Source organism: Falco rusticolus, chromosome 5 (assembly GCF_015220075.1).
Source record: "Falco rusticolus isolate bFalRus1 chromosome 5, bFalRus1.pri, whole genome shotgun sequence".
In the NCBI taxonomy this organism is placed as follows: Eukaryota; Metazoa; Chordata; class Aves; order Falconiformes; family Falconidae; genus Falco; species Falco rusticolus.
In genome coordinates this window covers 30,510,343-30,533,719 of record NC_051191.1, presented here as the reverse complement: position 1 = coordinate 30,533,719, position 23,377 = coordinate 30,510,343, and the positions used below count along the sequence as shown (strand labels likewise).

General features: G+C 39.2%; 1 protein-coding gene across 1 annotated transcript in view; it reads right to left on the bottom strand.

Moving 5' to 3' along the window:
• Positions 1-6,023: 6,023 nt before the first annotated feature.
• The window catches only part of LRGUK (leucine rich repeats and guanylate kinase domain containing), a 40,582-nt gene continuing 23,228 nt past the window's right edge, over positions 6,024-23,377 (bottom strand). Inside the window, exons 12-18 of the mRNA XM_037390185.1 lie at positions 22,270-22,366; positions 21,000-21,113; positions 15,991-16,192; positions 14,858-14,971; positions 11,259-11,416; positions 8,398-8,486; positions 6,024-7,859 (exon numbers count right to left, since the gene is read on the bottom strand). Coding sequence (XP_037246082.1) covers positions 7,799-7,859; positions 8,398-8,486; positions 11,259-11,416; positions 14,858-14,971; positions 15,991-16,192; positions 21,000-21,113; positions 22,270-22,366 — 835 coding nt within the window. The 3' untranslated portion in view covers positions 6,024-7,798. The remainder of the gene's footprint in view (positions 7,860-8,397; positions 8,487-11,258; positions 11,417-14,857; positions 14,972-15,990; positions 16,193-20,999; positions 21,114-22,269; positions 22,367-23,377) is intronic.

The following is a 23,377-nucleotide window of genomic DNA, read 5'->3' as shown; positions in this document are numbered from 1 at the left end:
CTAGATGCACTTTTCTACATTCTGGGGTAGTGCTATATTTTCCTTTTGTATTTCTAGAAACATTAGTTGGTGTTAGAATTGGTGTGTCACATACACTCCAATTCAGAGCAGTATAGTTTAAATTGAACCCTCTCATCTGTGGAGCATTCATATCATTCAGTCTAATTATCGTAGAATTTCCTGATTTCTGTACTTAGTATCAGGGTCCTGCCATACTACCTGGAGATTCATAACAACCAAATCCTTTATGATTAAATGGCCAGCTCCACTTTGCCTGTGATACCATTACACCACATAATGGAAATTCTGTACTACTCTGGGAAATGCTGAACATACCCAGCAATCTGTCAAATTGAAAGCATTTGTTACGTTACGGGTTAGCTGTACAGATTCTGGTCCCAAGAATGAGTTCCTACTGTACAGAACATTGTGAAAATACAAACGATCAACAGTCTTTTTGTTGGATCTGAAGCCGCAGAGGTCTGGTAGGTGTTGATTTCCATTATAACTTAGGGGCAACCTTCGCTCTGATATGATGGATCCAGGATGCTTGCTCCTTAACTCTGACTGCTGTATGGGATGTAGCTGTTTCTGCAAATTTATTATGTAATCAGTTATACCTCATTACCGATTTGAGTAGATGTCCCCATTTCTACCATATAGGGCCTCCCATACAATATCTCAAAAGGGCTTAGTCCTTCTTTGGCTCTTGGTTTCGTTCTAATACTCAGAAGAGCCAAGGGTAGTGACTGAGGCCAAGGTAATCCAGCTTCTTGTCCCAGTTTTACAATTTGTAATTTGATAAGGTGGTTCATTTTCTCCACCTGACCACTTGCTTGTGGCTTATGTGGGGTGTGCAACTGCCAATTAATTCCCAAGAGTTTACTAACTTGTTGAGTGGTTTTAGCCACAAAATGTGATCCTCAGTCAGAGGATATTAATGCCGGGACTCCAAATCTTGGTATTATTTCTTGTACCAGTGCCTTAGTCATTTCCCTAACATTATTAGTTTGGCAGGGGAATGCCTCTGGCCAACACAAAAAGGTGTCAGTCATAACCAATAAATAACAAAACCCCCTTTTCTTGAGAGTTCCGAAAAATCAATCTGCCATCATTGCCCAGGGTGATTCCCTTTTCCTATTTGTCCTAACATGTTTGAGAGTTGTTCTGCAAACAGACTTCAGATTGTTGGGTTACCTGTCTGATGGTAGTATATAGATTTCAGGCCATGATATACTGGTTTAAATATCTGTATAAGGCTTCTGCTCCCCAATGAGTTTTCGGATGTTCTGCCATAATTAAGGCACATAGCACTGCAGTGGTACTATCATTTTTCCCTGTGGTGTCCTAACCCAACCATCCTTTTCTACCTTTCCACCCATATCTGTAATGAGTTTCTGATCTTTCAGAGTATTTTGGTTCCTTAACTATTTGATCAATATGTATTTTACCATCTGAGATCAAAGAGTACAATTCTGCCATACCTGTTTTTGCTGCCCTTTCGGCTTCGCAGTCAGCCATGGAATTGCCTATATGCTGAGTTGTTGTTCCTTTCTGATGGCCTTTGCAATGCATGATGGCCACTTTCTCTGGCAGTTGGACTGCCTCCAATAACTTGAGAATTTCTCCGGCATGTTTTATGTGTTTTCCTTGGGTAGACAGTAGTCCTTTCTCCAAACTGCCCCATGGGTGTGAACTACGCCAGATGCATATTTGGAAGTCTGTCGAAATATTGATTTTTCTTCCCTTTTGCTAATTTTAAAGCTTGGGTCAGAGCTATGATTTCTGCCTTCTGGGCCGAGGTGTTGGAAGGGAGGGCTTTAGCTTCTATTACCTGATCAGTGGTAGTTACTGTATATCCAGCCTTACGCGTTCCACACTGAATGATGCTATTCCCATCTATATACGACTTATCTTCAGCATCTTCTAGCAGTTCTTTCATATCTGGTCGGCTGGAGTATACTGCTTCAATTGTCTCTAAACAGTTGTGGGATACTGGTTCTCCTTCAGTTCCTCTGAGAAAAGATGTTGGACTGACAATGTTAGTAACCACAATTTGCACATCATCTTGTTCCACCATAACAGCCTGTTACTGAAGGAGTCATTGAGGTGACAGCCAATGGGCCCCTTTGGCTTCCAAGACTACAGATCCAGTGTGTGATACCAACACTGTAATCTTCTGGCCCAACGTAAATTTGCGTGTCTCTTGAATATTGAGTACTACCGCAGCCACTGCTCTTAGACAATTTGGCCATCCTTTGCTTACTTCATCAATCTGCTTAGAGAAGTAAGCTACTGCCCTCTGATCTGGCCCCACGTTTTGGGCCAGAATGCCCAAGGCTATTTCTTGGTTTTTTATGAGAAAATAACCAGAAAGGTTTGGATGGATTGGTATCAGTAACACTGGTGCTCTCATAAGTTCTTGTTTCAGCTTCCGAAAAGCTTCATCAGCCTCCTTATTCCAGACCAAAGTTTTTGAGTCTGATTTTAAGAGCTCATGAAGAGGTCTTACCAGAAGCCCATAATTATAAATCCACAAGCGGCACCAACTTGTCATGCCAAGAAATGTATGAAGTTCTTTAACTGTCTGTGGTCTTGGGGTCTTCTTTCCTTGCAGTTCCTAGAATCCTCTTGCTGGCCATAAGTTTGTATCCAAGGTAAGTTACTTGTTGTTGTGCAACTTGGGCTTTCTGGGGAGAGACTCGATAACCATTTAATCCAAGGAAGTTTAACAAACTTATTATCTACCCTATGCATAACTCTTTGTTTTCAGTAGGTATTAATATATCACCTACATACTGCAGAATCACTCAAATTCCTGAAGGACACTCTCACCTTTCTAAGTCTTTGGTCAACTGATTTCTAAAAAGGGTCAGACTATTTTTGAAACCTTGTGGTAGCGCAGTCCAGGTGAGTTGTGTTTTTCTTCCAGAGCCCAGTTTTTCCCATTCAAAAGCAAATAACAATTGGTTCTCTGGGCTTAAGGGTATGCAGAAGAATGCAGCCTTTAAATCCAGTATGGTAAACCAGGCCAATTCAGAACCTAACCTACTTAATAAGGTATATGGATTAGCTACCACGCAATAGAAATGTTCTGTTATCTTATCGATGGCTCTTAAATCTTGTACTACTCTATACTTTCCACCTCGTTTCTTAACTGGTAGGATAGGGGTAATATATTCAGATTCACATTCTACCAGTAATACATATTTCAGAAATTGTTCAATAATTGGTTGAATCCCTCTTTTATCTTCCAATCTTAAAGGATACTATTTAATTCTAATTGGCTTTGTTCCCTGTTTAGGTTGTTTTATTATGGGTGAAACTAATTTTGCCCATCCTGGTGCTTCAGAAGCCCATACCCCTGGATATACCTGATTTTGGACTTCTTCAGATATGCTAGTACTGGTAGGAGAATTTATAAGGTTTAATCTGAGAACTTCAATCAGTTGTTCATTCCCTACCTTAAATTCCAATTTTCCTTGAGAAAATTTTATCTCTTCTCCCAATTGCTCTAATAAGTCCCTTCCTAATAAGGCCCTAGGTGAATTAGGCATGTACAGAAATTTATGCACCCCCAATTGCTTCTCTAATTTATAACTAAGAGGTTTCAAGAAATACGCCTTTTCACTTTGGCCAGCAGCTCCCCTTACCATTACAAAATCGTCATCTACAGGCAGCAATACTTGATTTAAGACTGAAAATGTTGCCCCTGTGTCAACCAAAAACTCTATTTTATGTTGCTGATGCCCTAGCTTTAATACAACCAGCGGGTCCGCTAGGGTAGATTTCCCCGGTTCCCTGTCAGTCCTTCTCGGTATGTGCTAGAGTTCTTCCTTTTCCCTCTGTGCCTTTCAGGGCACTCACTTTTCCAGTGCCCTTGCCATCTACGTATTGCACACTGGTTATTCCCTAAGGGCTTCCACAATCTGCCTCCCCTAGGAGCCCTAGTTTCTTGTAAAGCTGCCACCAGTACCCTCCTATCTTTTATCTTCCTCTTCCCTATTTCTATATACTCTCCATGCTTCATCTAACAAAGCCTTCAAGTTCCCGCTCTCCGTTGATTTCAACTTTTGTAATTTCCTTCGTATATCATTTGCTGACTACCCTATGAACAGAGAAACCAGCTCTTGGATTCCAATTTCTGACCTATGGTCTAATGGGGTGTATTTTCTCATGGTGTCTCTCAATCTATTGAGGAATTTGGATGGAGTTTCTTTTGATCTCTGTCGAATTTCATACAGAGTTGACCAATTAATGGATTTAGGGATTGTGTTCTCCATTCCTCATATGATCCATTCTCTGTAAGCGGTCAGCAGCCTCATGTGGGCACTATGATTAGGAATCCACCCCGGATTTTCTAAAGGGAAGTGATCTTTAATATCTTCTCCTGTGGTTTTTTGAAGATGTTCACTAGTCAAATCTTGAGATACTTTTAGTACCAATTGTTTTTCAGTTTGTCAAATGATCCAGCAATAGCTGAATATCATCCTAATCAGGGTTATGCTGCTTCACAATACATTGAAAATGTCTGCTCACCCCTACCGGATCATCATGGTAGCCTTTGGCCACATTTCTCCAGGATTCAAGATAATGTTAAGAAAATGGGACTTTTATCAAAACTGCTTCTCCGTCTGGGCCTACCGCTTCCCTTAACGGAGCCTGTGCCACTGTCCTATCTTTCCTCAGGTGTGGGAGGATACAAGACTGGCAGACAGGCCTCCAGAGATAGAATCCCTGTCCTCCTCCTGCTTGGGACTTACTGGAGCTCGATAATAATCTGGCAAATCCTCCTCTTGAGGATCTCTTACCTTCTCTAACTTTATACATCTCTGCCCTATACTACATGCTGAGCAGCACCTTTTCAACTTGCCTTTCCCTTCCTTTCTGCACTCACTCTCTAACGCTAACACCATGGGGTCTTGTGGAGGTACTAATCCACACTCTTTCTGGTTTTCAGGGTTGTTTCAGAGAGTAAAAAACATATCTGCACATATGGCTTCCTCCCACTTTCCTTCCCTTCTTAGGAAGAGTATCAGTTGCAAAACAGTGTTATAATTTAAGGTTCCATTTGGGGGCCGCTTTTCTTCATCCTCCAACTTATAGAGGGGCCATCATTGATTGCAAAATTAATGAGAGTTTTCTTATTTACGCTTCCCCCAGACACCCCTGCAATTTCTTTCCGATGGTTTAAAATACAATTTAGAGGGCTTACTTTTGGTACTTCCTTACTCCTTCCCCGTCCCCTCCCCACCCACCCCCCACCCCCCCATCACTAAATCACATTCTTCTGACAAAGTCTAAGCACTGGGAACAATTAGCTCAAATATAAGTGATAAGAAGGCGGACAGGAGGAGTCTGGGCTTTATGCCCGCAAGGTTCTATATACCTGAATCCCAATCTACCTCCCTTATATTAACAAAGTATAATACAACATAGAACATGTAACAAAAGTATACTTGCACACACTTTCACTTTGTTCATCTCGAGCTGTTCTGTGGATCAGAAATCCACAATCACTTCGTACTCGGTTGTACTTCTCAGTCACACAATCATACAGAAAACAAATGTTGTTAACAACTCCAGATACATGAACTCAAATTATAAACAGTACCAGGCACATACAGCAGATATAGGTAATTACCACCACACTACACACTCCTGCTATTCCAACTAGGAGAGTCCAAGTTACCATTAAGACACACGTACACATGTGTTACCCAGGCAGGATCCCTTTCCAATGGGTTTTACCCCAACTGATTGGGGGTGAGCAATTCAGCTCTCTACCTCACATAGGACATCTCCTCACAACTTACAGGTACCTCTCCCTATTTAACATACCTGGTCTGCTGATGGTTCTTGTCTGCCCCTACAGCGTACGGGTGAGCGAGGGAGTTCCTCTGAAAAATCTCAGGGTCCGCCAAGGATGTCCCCCTCTCAGCCAGTCCTGTGGCCAGGCAGAGAGAGTCCCACCTGGGTCACCAAATTGATGTGTGGAATCAAACTCTACAACTCGAGGAGAGTTACAAAGCAGGTGTGTTTATTGTGGTGCTGGGTGCAAGGGGGATCGCTCCTCCTAGCTTGCAAACTTAATTTTACTCACAATACATATTTAAACAGTGAAGTCTGTTAGTTCTGCCCAGAGTCCACACCTATGAGCTAATTATTGGTTAGTTGCTTTCTCGCTTCAATTTAAAGGTACAGTTAATTTGAAATTTACTACGCACGCTCCCTGAGCAGGGGATCCACCCTCTTTGGGGGCGGTGGGGGGTGGGGCGGCATTTGAGTAGGAGCTCATGATCTCCCACTCCCACAGTTATTTTACCTGAGTATCCTTGAGCCTTATCACTTCAGTAGTTTGTTTTCTTTTAGCAGTTAGCAGGTCCTCAACAGAGCTTGTGGAGCTCACCTACATCTGCACTAACTGTCACTTCTTGAAGTGCCGAGCGGGTGAGTCCCAGCCCTTCTCTCCAGGCAGTGAGGCTCCTGCCTGCTGGGTGATGGTTCCTATTTTCTGTGCAGCTCCTGCCTGCAGCAGAGTCTTAGGTTTTTCACCATATTTTCTTGCATCACTGGGAAGAGGTGGAGAGGGAAAGGCATGGGAGGAGGAGAGGAGGGCAGAGGGGATACTGTACTATGCCTTGCCTTGTGTTGCCATTAAACGTGTTGCTATTAGCATGTTAAGGGGTGGTTCTTGGTTAACAGGGGTGGTCTTATTTTTGGAGGGTATGTTTTCTTCATGGTCATCCCAACTGAAGAATTATGGGCCAGCATTGAGGTGATAGTGTGCCTGGTAGGTTTGAGTTTATGTGCAGTGGCTATATAATTAAGTTCCATGGGATCTTCTTGCAGCATGATCAATTTCACTGATTATCTCTAAGAGACTGTTAAGACCTCATTTAGCCATTCATACAAGTCTTGATTGATGGGAAAATTGATTGCACTACCTTTGCATGGTTAGGATACCGCAGCCATTGAACGTAGTGTCAGCAGGCAGGCATCATCTTCAATACTTGTTTGGCTGAAGGCTATGTTTTTGGTAAACAGTTGGGCCTTGGGTTTGCCTAGTTCCTTTTACAGATTTTAATCTTTCTCGCAGGCACACCTGAGTTGGATTTACTGGGTCAATTTAAATGTTAGGTTTTGTTCTGACATCAGTCAGGGTCTGTCAATAATGTTTGGATGTAAGCTTTCACCTGAAAGGGAGTAGGTTCCCTAGTTACTCATTTTAGCATTAACTCTTCTATCACTGACAGAGTGGTCTGTTAGGTTATAAGGGAGTCATGTTGTTCTTGGATTTTTCTGTATGGAGCTTTGACACACTCTTTGCTGGCGGCCACTTGAAGGCCCACAGTACCAGTGAGGGGTGGTTGAGTTATCCGCTACGAGAGTTTGTATTCTTTGTTAAAGGAGATGTACCTTCTTTACATTGCTCTTAGTTCATTTCACATGGGTTGGGTTGAGTGTCCTTGAAGAAGAATTAAGGGTGAACTTAGATTCATTTCACAGGCAACCAGCTATCACCAGCTCAGTTGGTAGGGTCAACAGACTTTGTCATTGGAATGATTTTCAGCAACATATTTGGTATGTACAATTGGTGACGGCATTTCTACAGGCCTGAAATAAGCTGAAAGGTGTGAACTTCTCTATTCCTTCTGATGATTGCTGATTTAGATGCCTATGTGATACTTTAAATGTCAACGCTGTGAGCCTTCTCATGGCAAGTAGGAAAAGCGAGCAAAGAAGAATTCATATTAGGAAGATTTACACCGGGAGAAGGCAGATGTGCCACAAAAGATCAGTCAGAGAAGGTACATTCAGTTTCATAGACTTTTAACACCATTTTTGCAGGGCTGTGACTATGAGGAAAAAGAAGGAAGACAGACAGTCAAGATACAATCCATTTTCTTAGAAAAATAGGAAGTAGAATCAGCTTTCAGAAATTCTATTTTAAACAGGTATATTCAGAGAAGGTGCACTTGCAGAAAACAATCTCGCACCACGCACGGCTGTGACTTTCCAATACTAATTACTAGTACTGCTAAAAAACATGTCAGATACTGTGAGATGCCAGAAAAACGATTCTTTTCTGCTGTCTCAGAGAAGACACATTATAATCATTTCACAGTTTTAGACAAGTTACTGGTAGATGGCTCTGCCTCATATATTTTTTGGTATACATTTCAGGACTGCCTCACTCCCAAGTCAAAAGACAGGTGGTGTGATATATTTGTAGGGCTAGATTTAAAAAGTGATGGAAAGGAAGATGAGATTCTATGACATTTGCAATCCCTGACAGTTTTTAATCATTCATCCTTAAGAGCAGTGGAGAAGAAATCTTAAATAGGCATTTTTCACTTTATTGTAAAGAACTTGGCTGAAACCACTTTACATTACCTTTGAAACAGCTGGACATATGCAGTAGGTGCCTCCCCTGACAGAGCCTGACGTGCTGCAGAAAAACGTCTTCGGAGAGAAGCTTCTTCCTGATAAAGAAATATGACCAACTTTATGCAGCAGCTTAAAAGTATATATTGTAACTTAAATGGCTGTGATATTCCTCTCTTTTGCTAAGACTCTAGAGTGTATGCATTTATATATTCTGGAAAAATAGCAGAGTTATATTACAGCCAACAAGGTGCTATATACGATTCACTGATCTACACAAATTAAATTTTGGTCTGAAATCTTGCCGGCTTTGAAAAATGAAGATCTTAATCTCCAGTGAAGCTCCATTTCTTCATAGTTGTCAAAATGTGCCAGGACATAGTAGGAAGGAATATCCACAGAGAACCACTTTTGATATGTCCCAAACTCCCAATATGTTAAAGCAGGAATAATTCTAACTATGGTTGTGTTAAACTTCTTTTCACCAGTAAGGAACTGAATACAGAAGAATTTGCCACCTCTAAATCTTAAATAAACGGTCTCTTTGCTCCAGCAATGCAGAAAACTTGCCTTATCAACTCTACATCAACAAATATTCCCCCCTCAAAGAAGGAATTACCTTTCGGACATTTCAGTTAGTTAAAATGATTTTGTGCAATGAACACATTATGATCTCAGCAGACTGGAAAATGTAGTTCTCAGTTTTAAGGGCTTGTTAATTAACATGTGCTGTAGGACAATGTGATTTCTCAGGTCAGACAAATGGAGCACTACAGTGTGCTTAAAAAAATAAAATCTAAATCACAGATCAGAATTATTAAATCCTGCTTTATTATCAACTGATAGCCATTGATAGTTATCAATTTATGAGCTAAATCACATTATCTGTAACGGAGGTGTTTTGTCATGTTTTGTCATGCAATGAAAGAATATGGTTAATCTGCTGAATGCTCACATTATGACTGTTGTGAGTTCCTTCACTTTCCTTCATTATTTATGCTAAGTAAGGCTCTGTTTATATGTTCACTGAGCTTGTGTTTTATTTTGCTTTATTTTGGTAAAGATATAATTCTGACTTTTTTCCCCTGTGTGGATTACAAGTATAGATACCTTTCTGTTCATACTGTGTATAGTTAATTACAGCCATACAAAATTAGCACAGGGTTGGCATGCTCACAGGGGATAAGGCTGCAAGGAATCAGATCTACTGTTTTCCCCTGAGCAGCAGGTCCTGCTTTTTATTTTGCTTATGGATTATTCACATTAATTTATTTACATTTTTTACTTTCCAGTTCTACATGATGGAACATGGTTACTGCAATGACAGCACAATATTTGGGTGCCAAAAGCACAAAAATAAATTGCAGTCCAAAATGTAATGGTTTACACAAAATTTTACTTTAAGGCCCTAGACATATTTATATTTTTCTCATTAAATATGGTCTAAGAGGCACCTGTGGTTCACCTGGAACATTTTACTATGTTGACACTTCAGCTGATGCTGTAAAGCTTCCTCTGCATGTAAAAATATATTGGAAACTTAGTGTAGTAAATAATGAAAAGATATTACCAGCACTGAACAAGGAGACTAATAAGAAAGAGAGCCTTGCAGCCACTAAGTAAGTTAATCCCAATGTAAATGATATGCTTCCTTCATTATAAACCACTTCTCCCTGACTTGACAGAATGTAAACTTTCAAAATAAAAATAAAAAAGATTAAATACAAAGTGAGAAAAATAAATTGCTGGGGTAAGGAGCGATGGCAGAGTGCCACTAAGGCAAGAAATAGTCTGGCTCCTCTCTCATATTAAACCAACAAACCTTTGGTTGAAAGAAAAATGAAAATGAACAAGACTTCTGACGTTTTTTGGATTCTGGATGGCTTGAAAAGAGGTATTTCATTTCAGAAAACTGACAGGTGGGAGGTTCCCTATTTGTCAGCCATTTTACAATCATACTTTTCTCCACACCTAAGACAGCCTCTTTTAAAGCCTGGAGCATGGGGGCAGGGGGGTCTGTTACTTTGTTCTATCTACAGCACTAATTCTTAACATCAGAGGTAGTTATAAATAAAGAGATAGCAGCAAAATTGTACAGCAAGTCATGCCTGCCAAGCCATCATTCATCATAATGACATCATAACCCTGGAATGGAACAAAATTTAAAGCTTTCATTTCTCTTTTTCTCTTTCTCCTGTCATTATCATATAAAAAGAACATTAGACACATCTGTTTCATAGCCCCAACTCTCCCACTGCTTGCAAGGAGAATGAATACCTTTAGGGAAAGAACTATTAAGGAGAAGTAAAAAAAGAAAGGGAGATGAAGTTGCAAGAGGTTATTTGAAATCCAAGCACATTGTTGAATCTGTTGATTGAAAAAGTAAAAGCAGGTGAAAAATTTGCTCAAATTTGATCTCTGGCAGTTATTACTAGCGTACACTCTGAAAGGCTCAGCTGAATGAGTTTTTCCACTGCCACAGGATGGCGTTCATAAGTAATCTTCAATGTCCTATTAACTGTATCTAACTATTTCCACTGAATAGGATATTTTCCTATCTTGTTGTAGAAATGAGAGATGATATTCAGCTCCCTCACACCAGTACACAATTGGATGAAGTCAATTAGGATCAACAGATTTATTCTGGTGTAAAATTGAGCAGAAATGACAGCCTGTCCTCTCACCTGAGCTTACCTACCTCTTTCTCGGCAATCTGGCTTTAACTCTGGGGAACTGGTAAATATTATTGAAATGAAAGACAGCCAGTGAACAGGAGTCAATTTTCTCTGGAGCAAGAAAGGTCTGAACAACATGTATTTTTTGCATACAGCTTATCATTTCTGTCTAAGGTTACAGTAAATGCTGCTTACCACAGCGCCCAGTGGTGCAGCATGTTTGTCCAAGATGCTTCCTGGATAGTTTTTGACAGAAGAGTCCAAGAATTCATTGACAGATGAAGACCGAGTAGCAGCAGTAATTCCTCCACCAGGTGACAATCTTTGCTCTTGTAAGAGCCGTGTTCTTGAACCTAGTGTGGGAAAGACACTCCTCAACAAAAATATTCTGAACACCACTTTGCTTCCAGCAAGCAGAAAGGAGTCAGTTATTTGCAGCTAGCATCAGTTGGCTTTTGGCACCGTTTTGGATTCACAAAAGATAAAGTTATAAAGGATATAAACTATGCAGTTCCCCAAAAGCTTTTAAACCTTCTGAGTACTTCACAGATACAGCAAATTTATCCCCCCTGAATAGTAAGGCAAATAAAAGTTATGAAAATGCTAAGAAAACCCCCACCCCTACATTAATGGACTAGGAAGAGGTACTTAACTGTGTGTAAATGAGCTCATTTTGCTACCATTGCTCTGATATACACTACTGTTATGATCTCTAAGCTAATTACAGTTTATGTACTTAGAAATGTTAACCTTCTCAGAGCTCTTAGAATGTGATGGATAGTTGGAGCAGGACAGCTTTTCTTGTTATTTATCTGAATTTCTGTGAAGAGAAATCCAAAGACTTGCACCACTGCTGTATTGCAAGGAATCAAACATGAACATGAGCCAGAAAGCTGAAGACACAACTAGCTTCCTTTTTTTTTTTTTCTAAATAGAAAAAAGATCTGCAAACTTGGATTTATCCTGTCTATAAAATGGTATCTAAATATTAAACTAAGCCATAGAAAAATTCTTATAAATATTGGTACATGGCAGTCTGCAGAAATCCAGTCACCAGGAAGGTTTAATTGTGTTGTGTGTCATATCAAAGCACAAGAGGTCACAACCTAAGAAGTCACATATAAAGGTGGTGGATGAAAGGCAGAGAGTGATGCCATCCATATGCCTGTTCATATATTAAATATGGTTAGTTTTTGTAGTATAAGCCTTTATTCAAAAGTTTCAAAAGTCATCAGATGACTTTCAGCATAGCCCTTGTATACTGCTGGTTTGTAGCTGCCAGAAAACCTGCTGTTTATTATAGAGGAGATGGGATTTCAGACTGTTGTTTCAGGCAAACTACTCACTTCAACACTGAGTAAGTATAGAGCCTAACCTTCAGAGGGGCGGAGCTTCACACTGCCAAAACTTCAGTGAGATTTCTGATTTCCACCATCACAAATAATCAGTCTTTGACATAAATGTCCCTTTCTTCATTTGTAAAATACAAATAGCAACACATACTCCACAGGACTGCTGTGAGACATAATTAACAGTTGTAAAGTACTGACTTCCATGGATGGAAGCTGCTAATGCAGTGTTATGAGCTCTGGAATGTATTCTGCTATTAAAAGTTTTTTAAAAGAAGAACTTATCTATTTTCTTCCAGTATTTTTGCTCTATACATGAGCAGAAGATCTTGCACAGCAGTTCATTAAAAAAAGAATTAACAACCTATCATAATCTCACACAACCAATCTTCCCCCTGCTACTATCTTACTTAAAATGTCTATATTAAAGACAACCTTAGGGCAAGTTTTTTAAAATAAATTATTTCACACAGTCCACAAGAAGATATGATCTCTAGAAATAGGATAGTTACATTTATTTAAACACATATAAATGAAACTCTAAATGAATTTAATGGTGCATAGTAAATTTAAGTTACTTTATGAACAGCAGAACTACAAAAATCTAGTACTATTAATGAAGTTTCTGTAACTAGTGACAAGTCACTCACTGAAAGAACTCAGAACTGCTGAGGAATACAAAGTCCTTCAAAGAAACTTCAGATACATACGTATATATCTTCATAAATACCATGATTATATAAAAATATTTTCTCTTTAATCATCCCCTTTTTTCTTCTTTCCTGATAATCTAGTTCAGGTTTGGTGGGTTTCGTTGCCTCTCACGACAAAACTCCTCCATTATTTTAAAGACAAATAAGAAATATTATAGAAAATAAGGCAAAGAAGTCTTCTTTCTCACTTGAAGTAAACATGGAAGCTCTGGAAATGAAAATACGAACTGCATAGTTTAAGATTAAATAAGATTCTTCAGAAAGGTCCTCACTGTTGTAGCACTGAGATGCCACAATATGTGTAAAAGCTTTTTTCTTGTCCACTGGGAAATCGGTATTTATTAATTCTTTCAGGATACAAAATTACTTGAAATGATGAAGTGATGAATTTTACACTACCTTTCATTAACATTTTCAGAGATTTTTGCCCTTCCTTCAGCTACTTTTATTTGCAGCCTTCTGAGTCACACCGAAGGTCATGAATTATTGGCTCTGTGTTACTTAGGAAACTGGTTAACCATCCTGTTGCAATGGATCTAACCAAGAGAGCCATAAAACATGGAGGCTCTTGGAGTTAGAGGAGAGAGTTCACATAAATGAGCTTCTTGTTAGTCCATGTTGTAGAATGTCTTCCTGTTGCTTCTTATTTCTTTTTCTCCAGTATTTGAGAGATCATATACTGCTTTCGTCCCTGCTGGTAACCTGCCTTGTCTGGAATAAATTCAAGGGTTATAGTTGAGTTCTCACAATATGTCAAGCTAATCTTAGTTACGCTGCCTCTGACAAGAATAGTCTCCTTTCTTCCTCCACAGGCAACCATAAAACTCTTCTCCCACACCCTTCCCTCCCTGAGACAATTCCATAGCTGCATGATGAGTTTGACCAAGGAATCAATCTGTCAGAAAGTTGTTCGGTGTTGTGTTTTTTTTTTTTTTTCTCCTAGGTTGGTTTTTGGATGGAACCATTTCCTGATCCAGAGTAGACATGACTGCACAATCACAGGCATGAGAGCAAGGTGGAAACTAGAAATGCATAGGCAGGAGAGGCAACTTGGGCATGACCACAGCTTGCAGCGGCATGCACTTGGGTTAGCTGGAAGTGATCATGAGGCTCCAGTCTCAGTCATTCAAGTGCTAAAAGGCTTCTCTTAAACACCTTACTAATTATTTGGGTTTACCCTGCAGTAGCGCCAAAAGCATATGGAGTGAAGTTATGAGTTGCACTTCACACACACACTGCTGTCCTGGTTTTCATACACATCTTCATGCTTTGTGCTGCCTTGGGGAAGAGAATACAGTAAGGTCTCAGTGCCATGCCATTTTCTCATTGCTTAACAGTTTAATTGGCACAAAGCTCTCAACCATAAATACATATCTCACTTGTGGTTCATCTGGAATGACTGGGAAATGCTCAGCCCAAAAACATCCTCAGAAGAGTCAAGAAACTCACTTTCTGCATATTATTGCCTCAGGGCACACAGTGATGTAAAGTACCTGGGTTCCATTAAAGATTGTCCTGGTTTCAGCTGGGACAGAGTGAATTTTCTTCTTAGATTCAGATCCCAGGGAGGAATCAGCACAGGAGACCCATTACAGAGAAGCACAAGGAGGTTTCATAGACAAGTAGTCCCACAGGTTGCATCATTCACAGATTTCAATTCTTGTAACAAGTAAGTAGGAATACTGCACTGATAAAAACAGTAGTAGCATATGCCCAGACACAGACACAGTACCTGCTCCTGCTCTGCTATTCAGGTCCTGAACGCTATCAAAAACTGGAGGTGACTCCAAACCCAGGTATGCCTTTATGAGGAAACTGAGCTCTGTGAATGCCTCATCCAATTCATCTGCAAAAAGGGATATGCATTTCATGGTGGAAAGAAAGGATACGTAATGAAAAAACAAGCTTTCAACAGTACGAAGTTACACAGAAGTCTGACACAGAAATGCATTCTTAACTTATTAAGATAACTCTTAGGGAGAAAAATCTTCATAAATAGCACATTCAAGAAAATAATCTGAAATTCATCTCGGTTTCTGCACTCACCCAAATATTCTTCTTCTGCAATTTGGATTACTGTTTTATTTAATCCTATATTTAAATTGTAAGCTCCATATGCCCTTGACAATAAGTACAAATACATATTTTATACCCCAATTATATATTTCACCACCACTGTGATGAACCACAAAAATTACCTCAACAAAAGGGCAGACACAGAATGAGCTAGAAAAGGGTTCTTCTCTACCACCTGCTACCCTCGATTCCTAAATATCAAGAACAAACATTTATTTTAATGAAGTATCTACCACCTTCGCATTCCTTGTTTCAGGCTGGGGGACTTGAGCAAGTTACTAAGCAGAAGAGTCCTACATGGAAAAGCTTTGCAGCAGCCTCTTCTTTACAGTGAAATGTTGTCAGACTGAACATTGGCTGTCATTTCAACCCTTCAAAACAGCCTACCCTGCCCAGAGATAATTAGGTCTGTTAGATCAAAAGCACCTCTGAACTCTGGCCAGAAACCCAACAGACAATTAGCACTGATCAGTTTAATACTCTCATAGGAGACAATACTTAACAAGTGTGCTATTGAGTTCAATAGTTGGTTTGCTTTCTAGATGTGTTTAAACACAACTTGGGCATAGCACAGTAATTCAGCCCTGACGGATCTCCAGAGCTTTTGGATTCCTGGGATAAGAATTAATGGGGAAAATCAATTAAGGGATAAACTGTTGTGCTGAACATCAAACCACTTGTCATCCTTAGTTCAGTATTTGCCAATGGTTTTGTTTGCATAGCAGTTTCAGTCCATCTACAGGTGTGACATTAGAAGTCAGGCGCAGAGTATGAAAGAGATTAATTTACCTGTGTCGACTACTGCATCAAAGTATCCTGGAAAATCTTGACCTATTTTGATGTACATGTCCACTCTGGAGATTGCCTCTTCAATCTCTGGTCTGCTGAATAATCCTTTCCTCCGCAGATGTCCCTCATATTTTTGTTTGTTCATTGGTACTAACAGGATATATCTGGGTTTAAAGTAGGTATTTTTCAAGCTACGCACACCCTTTAAAATTAAGCAGAAAAATGCAATGTTTTGTTCCTGAAACTGAGTGCTTATTGAACTTGTAGCTGAGTCTAGGATAACTGTATTTATCACAGATTACTGTGAAAGCAGTACTGGAAGGGTTTCAGATCTACAGGTCTCAAGATCTAGTATCCAACTTTAAAAAACAGGCAAGTTCAAGGTGAAGTGCTCTAAAGCTACATGTGGAAAGCATTATAAGATTAGTATAGCTTTATTCTAAACATACTTTTGAAAGAATACTTCCAGTTAAACTCCAAAGTGATTTAAAGTATCATGCTTCTTACAACCACCAGTTAATGGCTTTTCCTTCTTTTCCATCCCTTCTATTCCATCAGGACCTAGTTATTCTAATTGTGCATATCACTGACTCACACTACTGTACCAACACACAGCACAACTTATCTGCATCACCACCTTGGCCCTTAGCTTTCTGCTATGAATAAACTGACATTTTTCTCCTCTGCTGGTATATTTTTCTAAGTGAAAGCATGCAGCTTCATCAAGATACAGGCATATTTAATTTGCTGAAGCCGCTTGCAACGTTACCTCCTCCCAAAACTGGGTATAACTACAACTCCACAGCAGAGATATGATGTGCACGTTCTTCATCTGTTACACTATAGTCAGCCATCTTAACTTGAACCATTTTTATCAGAAATAAGCTATATTGAAAAGGACTTGTAGTATAGCAGAGTAGGAAACATTTACATGTGCCTTGCATCAACTTTGCTGTAAGGACAGTGGCTCCAATTGGCACTAGCTGACAGCTGAGGACTGCAAACACCTATAATCATTTCAGCTAGATCTGGAAAAGGAGACCTGTCTGCATGCTAGGACTTAAACACAAGGTTTTATTAAATAACGTAGGTAATGGTACAAATTCTGAATTTCTGATAGCTCTCCTTTGCACCAACTCATTCTTTGAAGAATCATTTGTCTCTCCCTCTATCTACATATAAAACAGAATACTGTAACCATGTAGCCCTGCAATATGGTATTGCCATTGCCATAAGATTTGTACTGAGTTTTCAATACCTGAGGAGTGAGGCTTGTCCTGTTTGCTCTGATCTTTTTTCCAAGACTGTAACTTTGTTTTACTTGGTTCAGCTGTGACAGCAATTTCTCTTGTTGACTAGGTGCCTATATGTAATTGTTTTACTTCTGTTTATCTTTGCGTGGTACAACTATAGTTTTATATGGGTAGCAGTAACAAGCAGTTGTTCCAGGTACAATGAGATGTTTGTGACTCAACATATAGTGTTTATAAATACAAGTCTGGCATGATAGCAAAAACTTCAAGCAGAAAAAAATGTACAGGACTACATACATGGGATGATAACAGATGGGGCACAGTCTTGACACTAGACACCTCACAACTATAAACATCTCAATAATGGTCAGTTAAAAACCAAAGGCCTGGAGCTGGACAAAGCAGGTTTTGGGAGCAACAAGAAGAAATAGTATCTAGCATACATAAAGGGCACCATATATAATGAATTCTTGTATCAGAAACTGTGTGGCCAGCAGGACCAGGGGGAAAGCACTGACCTTAGACCTCAAAGGAGCAGTGAAAGGGTGAGCATAACACCAGCAAAACAGATAGAAAGTAAGAAGCATGCATCACAATTTTAACTGTATTATTATTATTATTATAATTGTTAATAACAATAATTTCTCAGTATAGAAGTACTCTAAATGCATTATTATTCTTCCTTTTTCTGTAAAAATTAGATCTAGACTAATGATTACTCTTAAATTAGACAGTTAAGATTTCCATCACACTAACAATAAATTATTTGCTTTACTTTTATGTATATGGTAATATATACAAAAATTATCATTCTGAGTATTTAATGATCACTGTGGGGAAAAAACCCCAACCAACAAACTACCCCAAAACAGGCCAACATCCATTGTAGTATCTGCTGATGAACAAATTATCCAAAGCTAAGTGAGACCACGCACATTATTGCATTGTGGGAAACTTTGTTTTCACTGAGGCATGATACATCTTCTTCGCTGAAGTGGGTAGGAACAGAGAGGGACTAACGTCAAAACTGAGCACTGCTCATAACTTCATCAGTACTTACCCTCACATCCTGAGGTTTTCCCAGAATAACTCTAAAATATAGTCAAATACAAGTAAAATAATGCAAAACCCAGTAACAAGCTGAACACTTAAGAGATTCATTTTTCCAGGTTACACCATTCTAAATATTGAACAGTACTTTGATCCATTCTAAAAATTTCAGGGGGGGATTCTGGGGAAAATCCTATTTGTTTTGGTGAAAACTAAAGGGGAGAATTTTGGGCACAGAAATCTTTTCATCCAGCTGTATGACCACCTACTTTCAGCTAGGCATGTAATTATTCAGAGATTGTAAAACCAGCAGAAAGGAGACCCACATTCCAGCCTAGTAACACCTTCCTCATCTGAAGCTGCACCATGAATGAGTTCTCTTTCTGATCAAGAAATAATGTAACAGATTATTTGTGTGTCCCAGAACTCACCAATAGTCTGGGATGAGCAGGGAGCAGAAAAAACCGAAGAGATACAGAAAGTGTCTGGTGTGCCAAATAAATTTGTTGTACAGCGACAATAGGATGTGACTACCTAATAAGAAATAAAGAGAGTAAAAGGAAAGTAACCTTAAAATAAAGAATGGGAGAATACAGGAGTTGACAGTTTGAAACCAAAGATATATTTGGGAAATAATTAAAAAAAAAGAGTAAAGTTTGAGTTTCCTGAATTTGTATATGACGTCAAGAAAGATTGAAGGACTACCTGACTTGAAGACATCCATTCATTTAACATAGCTAAAGCACTTCAATTTCTTCAGTTACAGTGTGGGGTTATAGAAAAGCTGTGACTAATATTGTATTCTACCTCTTTTGACTCCACAGCCTGAATGGGAGGATAACCAGCAACAAGTGCAATAATGGCCTTTGGTAGGAGACAAGGTGTATTTATATTTCTGGAAGCATAATGAGAAATATTAGCCACTCTGCCGCTATACCCTTGGTTGGAACATGCTCTACAGGTATTGGTGGCTACACAAGCAAAGGAAAAGCACTGCAAACGCACTTACTGAAACACCTAACTGCGTGTCAGAATTGCAGCAGCCTCACTAACTGGTAGTGTAGAGTCAGCAAGATTTAACTTTTAAAATTTGTGTCAGTCTCCTTTATCAGTGAAAGATATACTCTAGATTAAAGGGAATGAACAGCTCTAAATTTTCACTCTTGGCCCACAGACCATAATTAAAATTTCTTCTAATAGTGCTAAATCACTTTTGTTATGAGCCTCACAGAAGATAATGGACTTCGATAACTTCTATTCAGATACATAACTCACTATTATTGTTTCTCATCTGCTAGCAGAGTCCACAGTAATGCAAGACTATGCATAATTACTATGTGATCTTGAAACTTCAGTGACAAAGGAGTTTCTCTAGCTGTCTGTTCATGACAACAGCTTTGGTAATACCCAGTAAAAGTTATGGTCACTGCCTATGTTGCTGGGTTAACCTCCTTATGAATAAACATGATGTTCCATTAAGTTCTTTCTCCTAAATTATTCTGTAACACATCTACTTTGTGAAGAACTGACAGCTTTAAAAGGCACCCCATTCCATCATACTTAATCTTCTCCTATTTTTCCTCTCTTGTAAATTTAGGGTCTGCCTGGCAAAGACAACTAACACACTCAAAGCCTATTGCAATCAGTGGAGACTGAGGATCTCCTACTTTTCTTTTTTTATCTCTATTTCTTTTCCCCATCTACCATGGAGTATAGTAATGTCTGTTAACTTGTAGTAATCTCCCAGAGGTATAGCTGAGCCCTACAAACACAGTGAAACCCAGCAACACTCAGGATCCCATTCTGGACACTCTACAGGCTCCCAGTTTTGAGGCTTACATAGATGGAATTTATATTGTAGAAAGGATTTGGAAGGAAAAGTAGCATACTTTTCCTTTTTGTCACCTCAACCCCCAGCTAGTAAATCTTGATCTAAGATAATGAGAAGTACATAATTAGAAAATTAGCTAAAAACTTATTCTTTGGGGATTCCAATAGCTAGGTTTTGACACTTCGTTTGTGACCTAGCTCCTTAACGCAGCATGACTTCTGAGATTCTCCCATCTATGCACATGCACCTTAAAAATCTCAGAGAGGATAAAATAACCCCTCAAAGAGATTGCATCTTTTAATAGTTCTGCCCAAAATACTGCCTCAGGCCTGCATGCATCCTCCATTGCTTCATCAGCAAAGGAGAAACATGGCATTCTTTTAGGGGTGATCAGTAGGTGTGCAGCTCTGCTTTAGTCCCACTATAAGCTGCAGATGGGTGGAAAGCACATGGTTGAAAAGCTGAGGATACTGTAATGGAAAGTACCAGTGATGTGAGGAGATGAGGCCACTGATGATTAAGAAAACAGGCAAGGAAATTTTAAGAAACCAGCAGAAGGATCCTAAATGTGGGTATCTATAAAGGGAGTGGCGTGGTTTACATACAGACAGTGTAGAACTACTTGACGCAGGTAGCGGAGTTAAAAATACAGTTCATCTGACCTCCAGTGACAGTAATGCAGCCCACACAACTAGTGCAAATGTGTCATCAGCAGCTGCAGGCTGGGGCAGAAGGCCATAGGATGTCTCTTGTGTCACTAAGTGGCTATGTCTGGGCAGCTGAAACAAACCTTAGTCAAACCGCATGAATTCCTCTGCAGGACAGTTCTCACAGAATGACTTATAAAAAATGATCAGGCAATAAATAATCCTTACCTCTATTTCTAAGTGAACACAGGTTGCAAGACCCTCTCTGGCAATTGATTCTACAGTGTCTCTTCCGAGTCCATAGTAATAACTGCTGTATTTATATGTTGCTATAAACTTCCCCTGAAATTCAAAACAGCAAGTGTAATGACAAAGAAATATTTTAACGGAAACAACTTCCTTAAAGGAGCATATTCACTCTGGACTTCCTTGCTTTCTCTCCCTACAAAGTTTCTCCCTGCCTAAATCATCAATGATAATGAGGCCAATGGGAGCACAAAATGTGCAGAGAAGAGTACATAGTCAGTCCTGCAGGGTACAGGCTTGTACATTGTTCATGGATAATAAAACACCAGTGTCTTGAAAACAAGCTGCTGACAGGTTACAGCTTTCATTGGTTATTCATTCACACTGTAAAGAAAGCAAGATCTAAAGCAAGGGGTATCTTTCTTTTGACATTACATCAAACCATATGGCCATGCCATATAAAATAGAAGATGCCAAAGAAAAGAGAGGACAGAAACAAATCCGCAAGGAGAATGTATAATTGGCCAAGAAATTTCAAAGTTAAAACCTGACAGCTGAAACTCTGGTTCCCAGTAGCATGTCTAGAGAGATGTAAGCAGATTATATTATTTTAAAATTAAACTACTTGATTACTGAGAGTTATCATTAAAAACCAAATCAGTTGCTTAAGACTGTGTTGGCTCCCCCCTTTGTATATGTACAAATAATGAGCTGTGTTGTGGCTTTTCAAGCCAAAGTTTTACTGCAGGCAGCAAAAGGCATCAGAAACAGTAGCTGGAGGCACATTGCCTTCAGAGAGAAACACAATGCCTTTAGGGTGAATTTGCTAAACTTTAAAAGACTGTATTCCCTGCAGGGTTGCTGGAAGATTTTGGGGAAAAATAAAAAAGAAAGAAGATTTAAAAAAAAAAAAAAAAGAAAAAAAGATGCCAGCTTTTTCAAGAGTTTTTCTTTCCAGTACACACACTCTATATATTTGCATATAGAAATAAATTTCTATATTATACTACTGTTTAAAGTTTTCTACTGATCATTATGCCCATTTAATGGTTTCTATACATTCACACAAAAGAAAAGACAGCACAATATATTTGTGGTTTCTGTCTATGAACTACAGCCACATAACTGTGAGTGAATAAGCATGCACACACAGACACAAACAATATTAAAAAAAAATCAGACCTGGACAGAAAAGTTGAGTTCACTCTGGATGTAGGAAATAGGCCTACTAGGTTACCAGTCAGATACTTACTGTGTTCACCATTTTTTCAAATGCTTCTTGAGAAATGAAATAGTAATCAAGTCTGTTTTCTTCACCAAAGTAAGCTGTCCTGGTAGTGTGACAGGGTCTGGAAGATATATGGTATAATCAAGAAATAACCTGTTTTCAATCATAGAAGCAGCTATGGAATAGGAGAGGGGGAAAGGGAAAATACTGCAAGTCACTTTATTTTTAAGAAGAAATATGAGAAATATAAAGGGGTGCAAATCATACCACTAATCCTGCATATTTGAAAGATTAACCCATAAATAAAATAAAAAAAATTTAAACGTAACATTACATTTTGGCTATAAATCCCCACCAACCCAGGATAGCCTGAACTGAAGCTGTCACAGCACCCTGTAAGACAGAAATGATGAAACCATTTTTTTTCCAGTTATGTCAGCTTGTGGATGATATAAAGTAGAATCCTAAATACAGAAAAGGAGACTAGGAATTAGGCTGAACTGTGGGGTCAAGGAAGAGATATAAAGACCAATCTTTAAATAGACCCCTAACAGTAAGGGGAGAAACAATCCTGAAACTAGGGAGATAAGTGGGATACGAGGCAGGAAAAGTAATTGCCTGCCACCACATGGAGAACAGGATAAACCTCAGATACATGAGCTTACTACCAGCATGAAACACTAAAAAACCCAACCCCCAAACAGAACCACAAAACCTCAGCTAAGGCAATGCATGTAGCAATTCTAGACTAAAGTATGCAGTGGCTCGTGTTCTGCTTCAGGAAATCATATTTTTGCTTCTTGTTTCTGCTTTGGTTTTGTTTTTCATTTTTACATATCCTGTAGGATAAGAGGAACAAAAGTACAAGGTAGAGCTTTGGCATTGATTCACACTGACATTTTAACTCTTTGACTTCTGATGCACTGGCCTGGAAAATATGGCAAAATACATACCGCATACTAGTATAACACCTGCCAGGCCATTTTTCATTTATTCAAGGTAGCTGAGTTATAAACCATTAAGAAGTTTAGTCTACAATGCAGAGCATGAACTTAACTGTCATGGCATTAGATGGTGCCACTTTTTTTATCAGCAAGCTGTGGCAAATGAGAAAAGCGTGCTACACATGGAC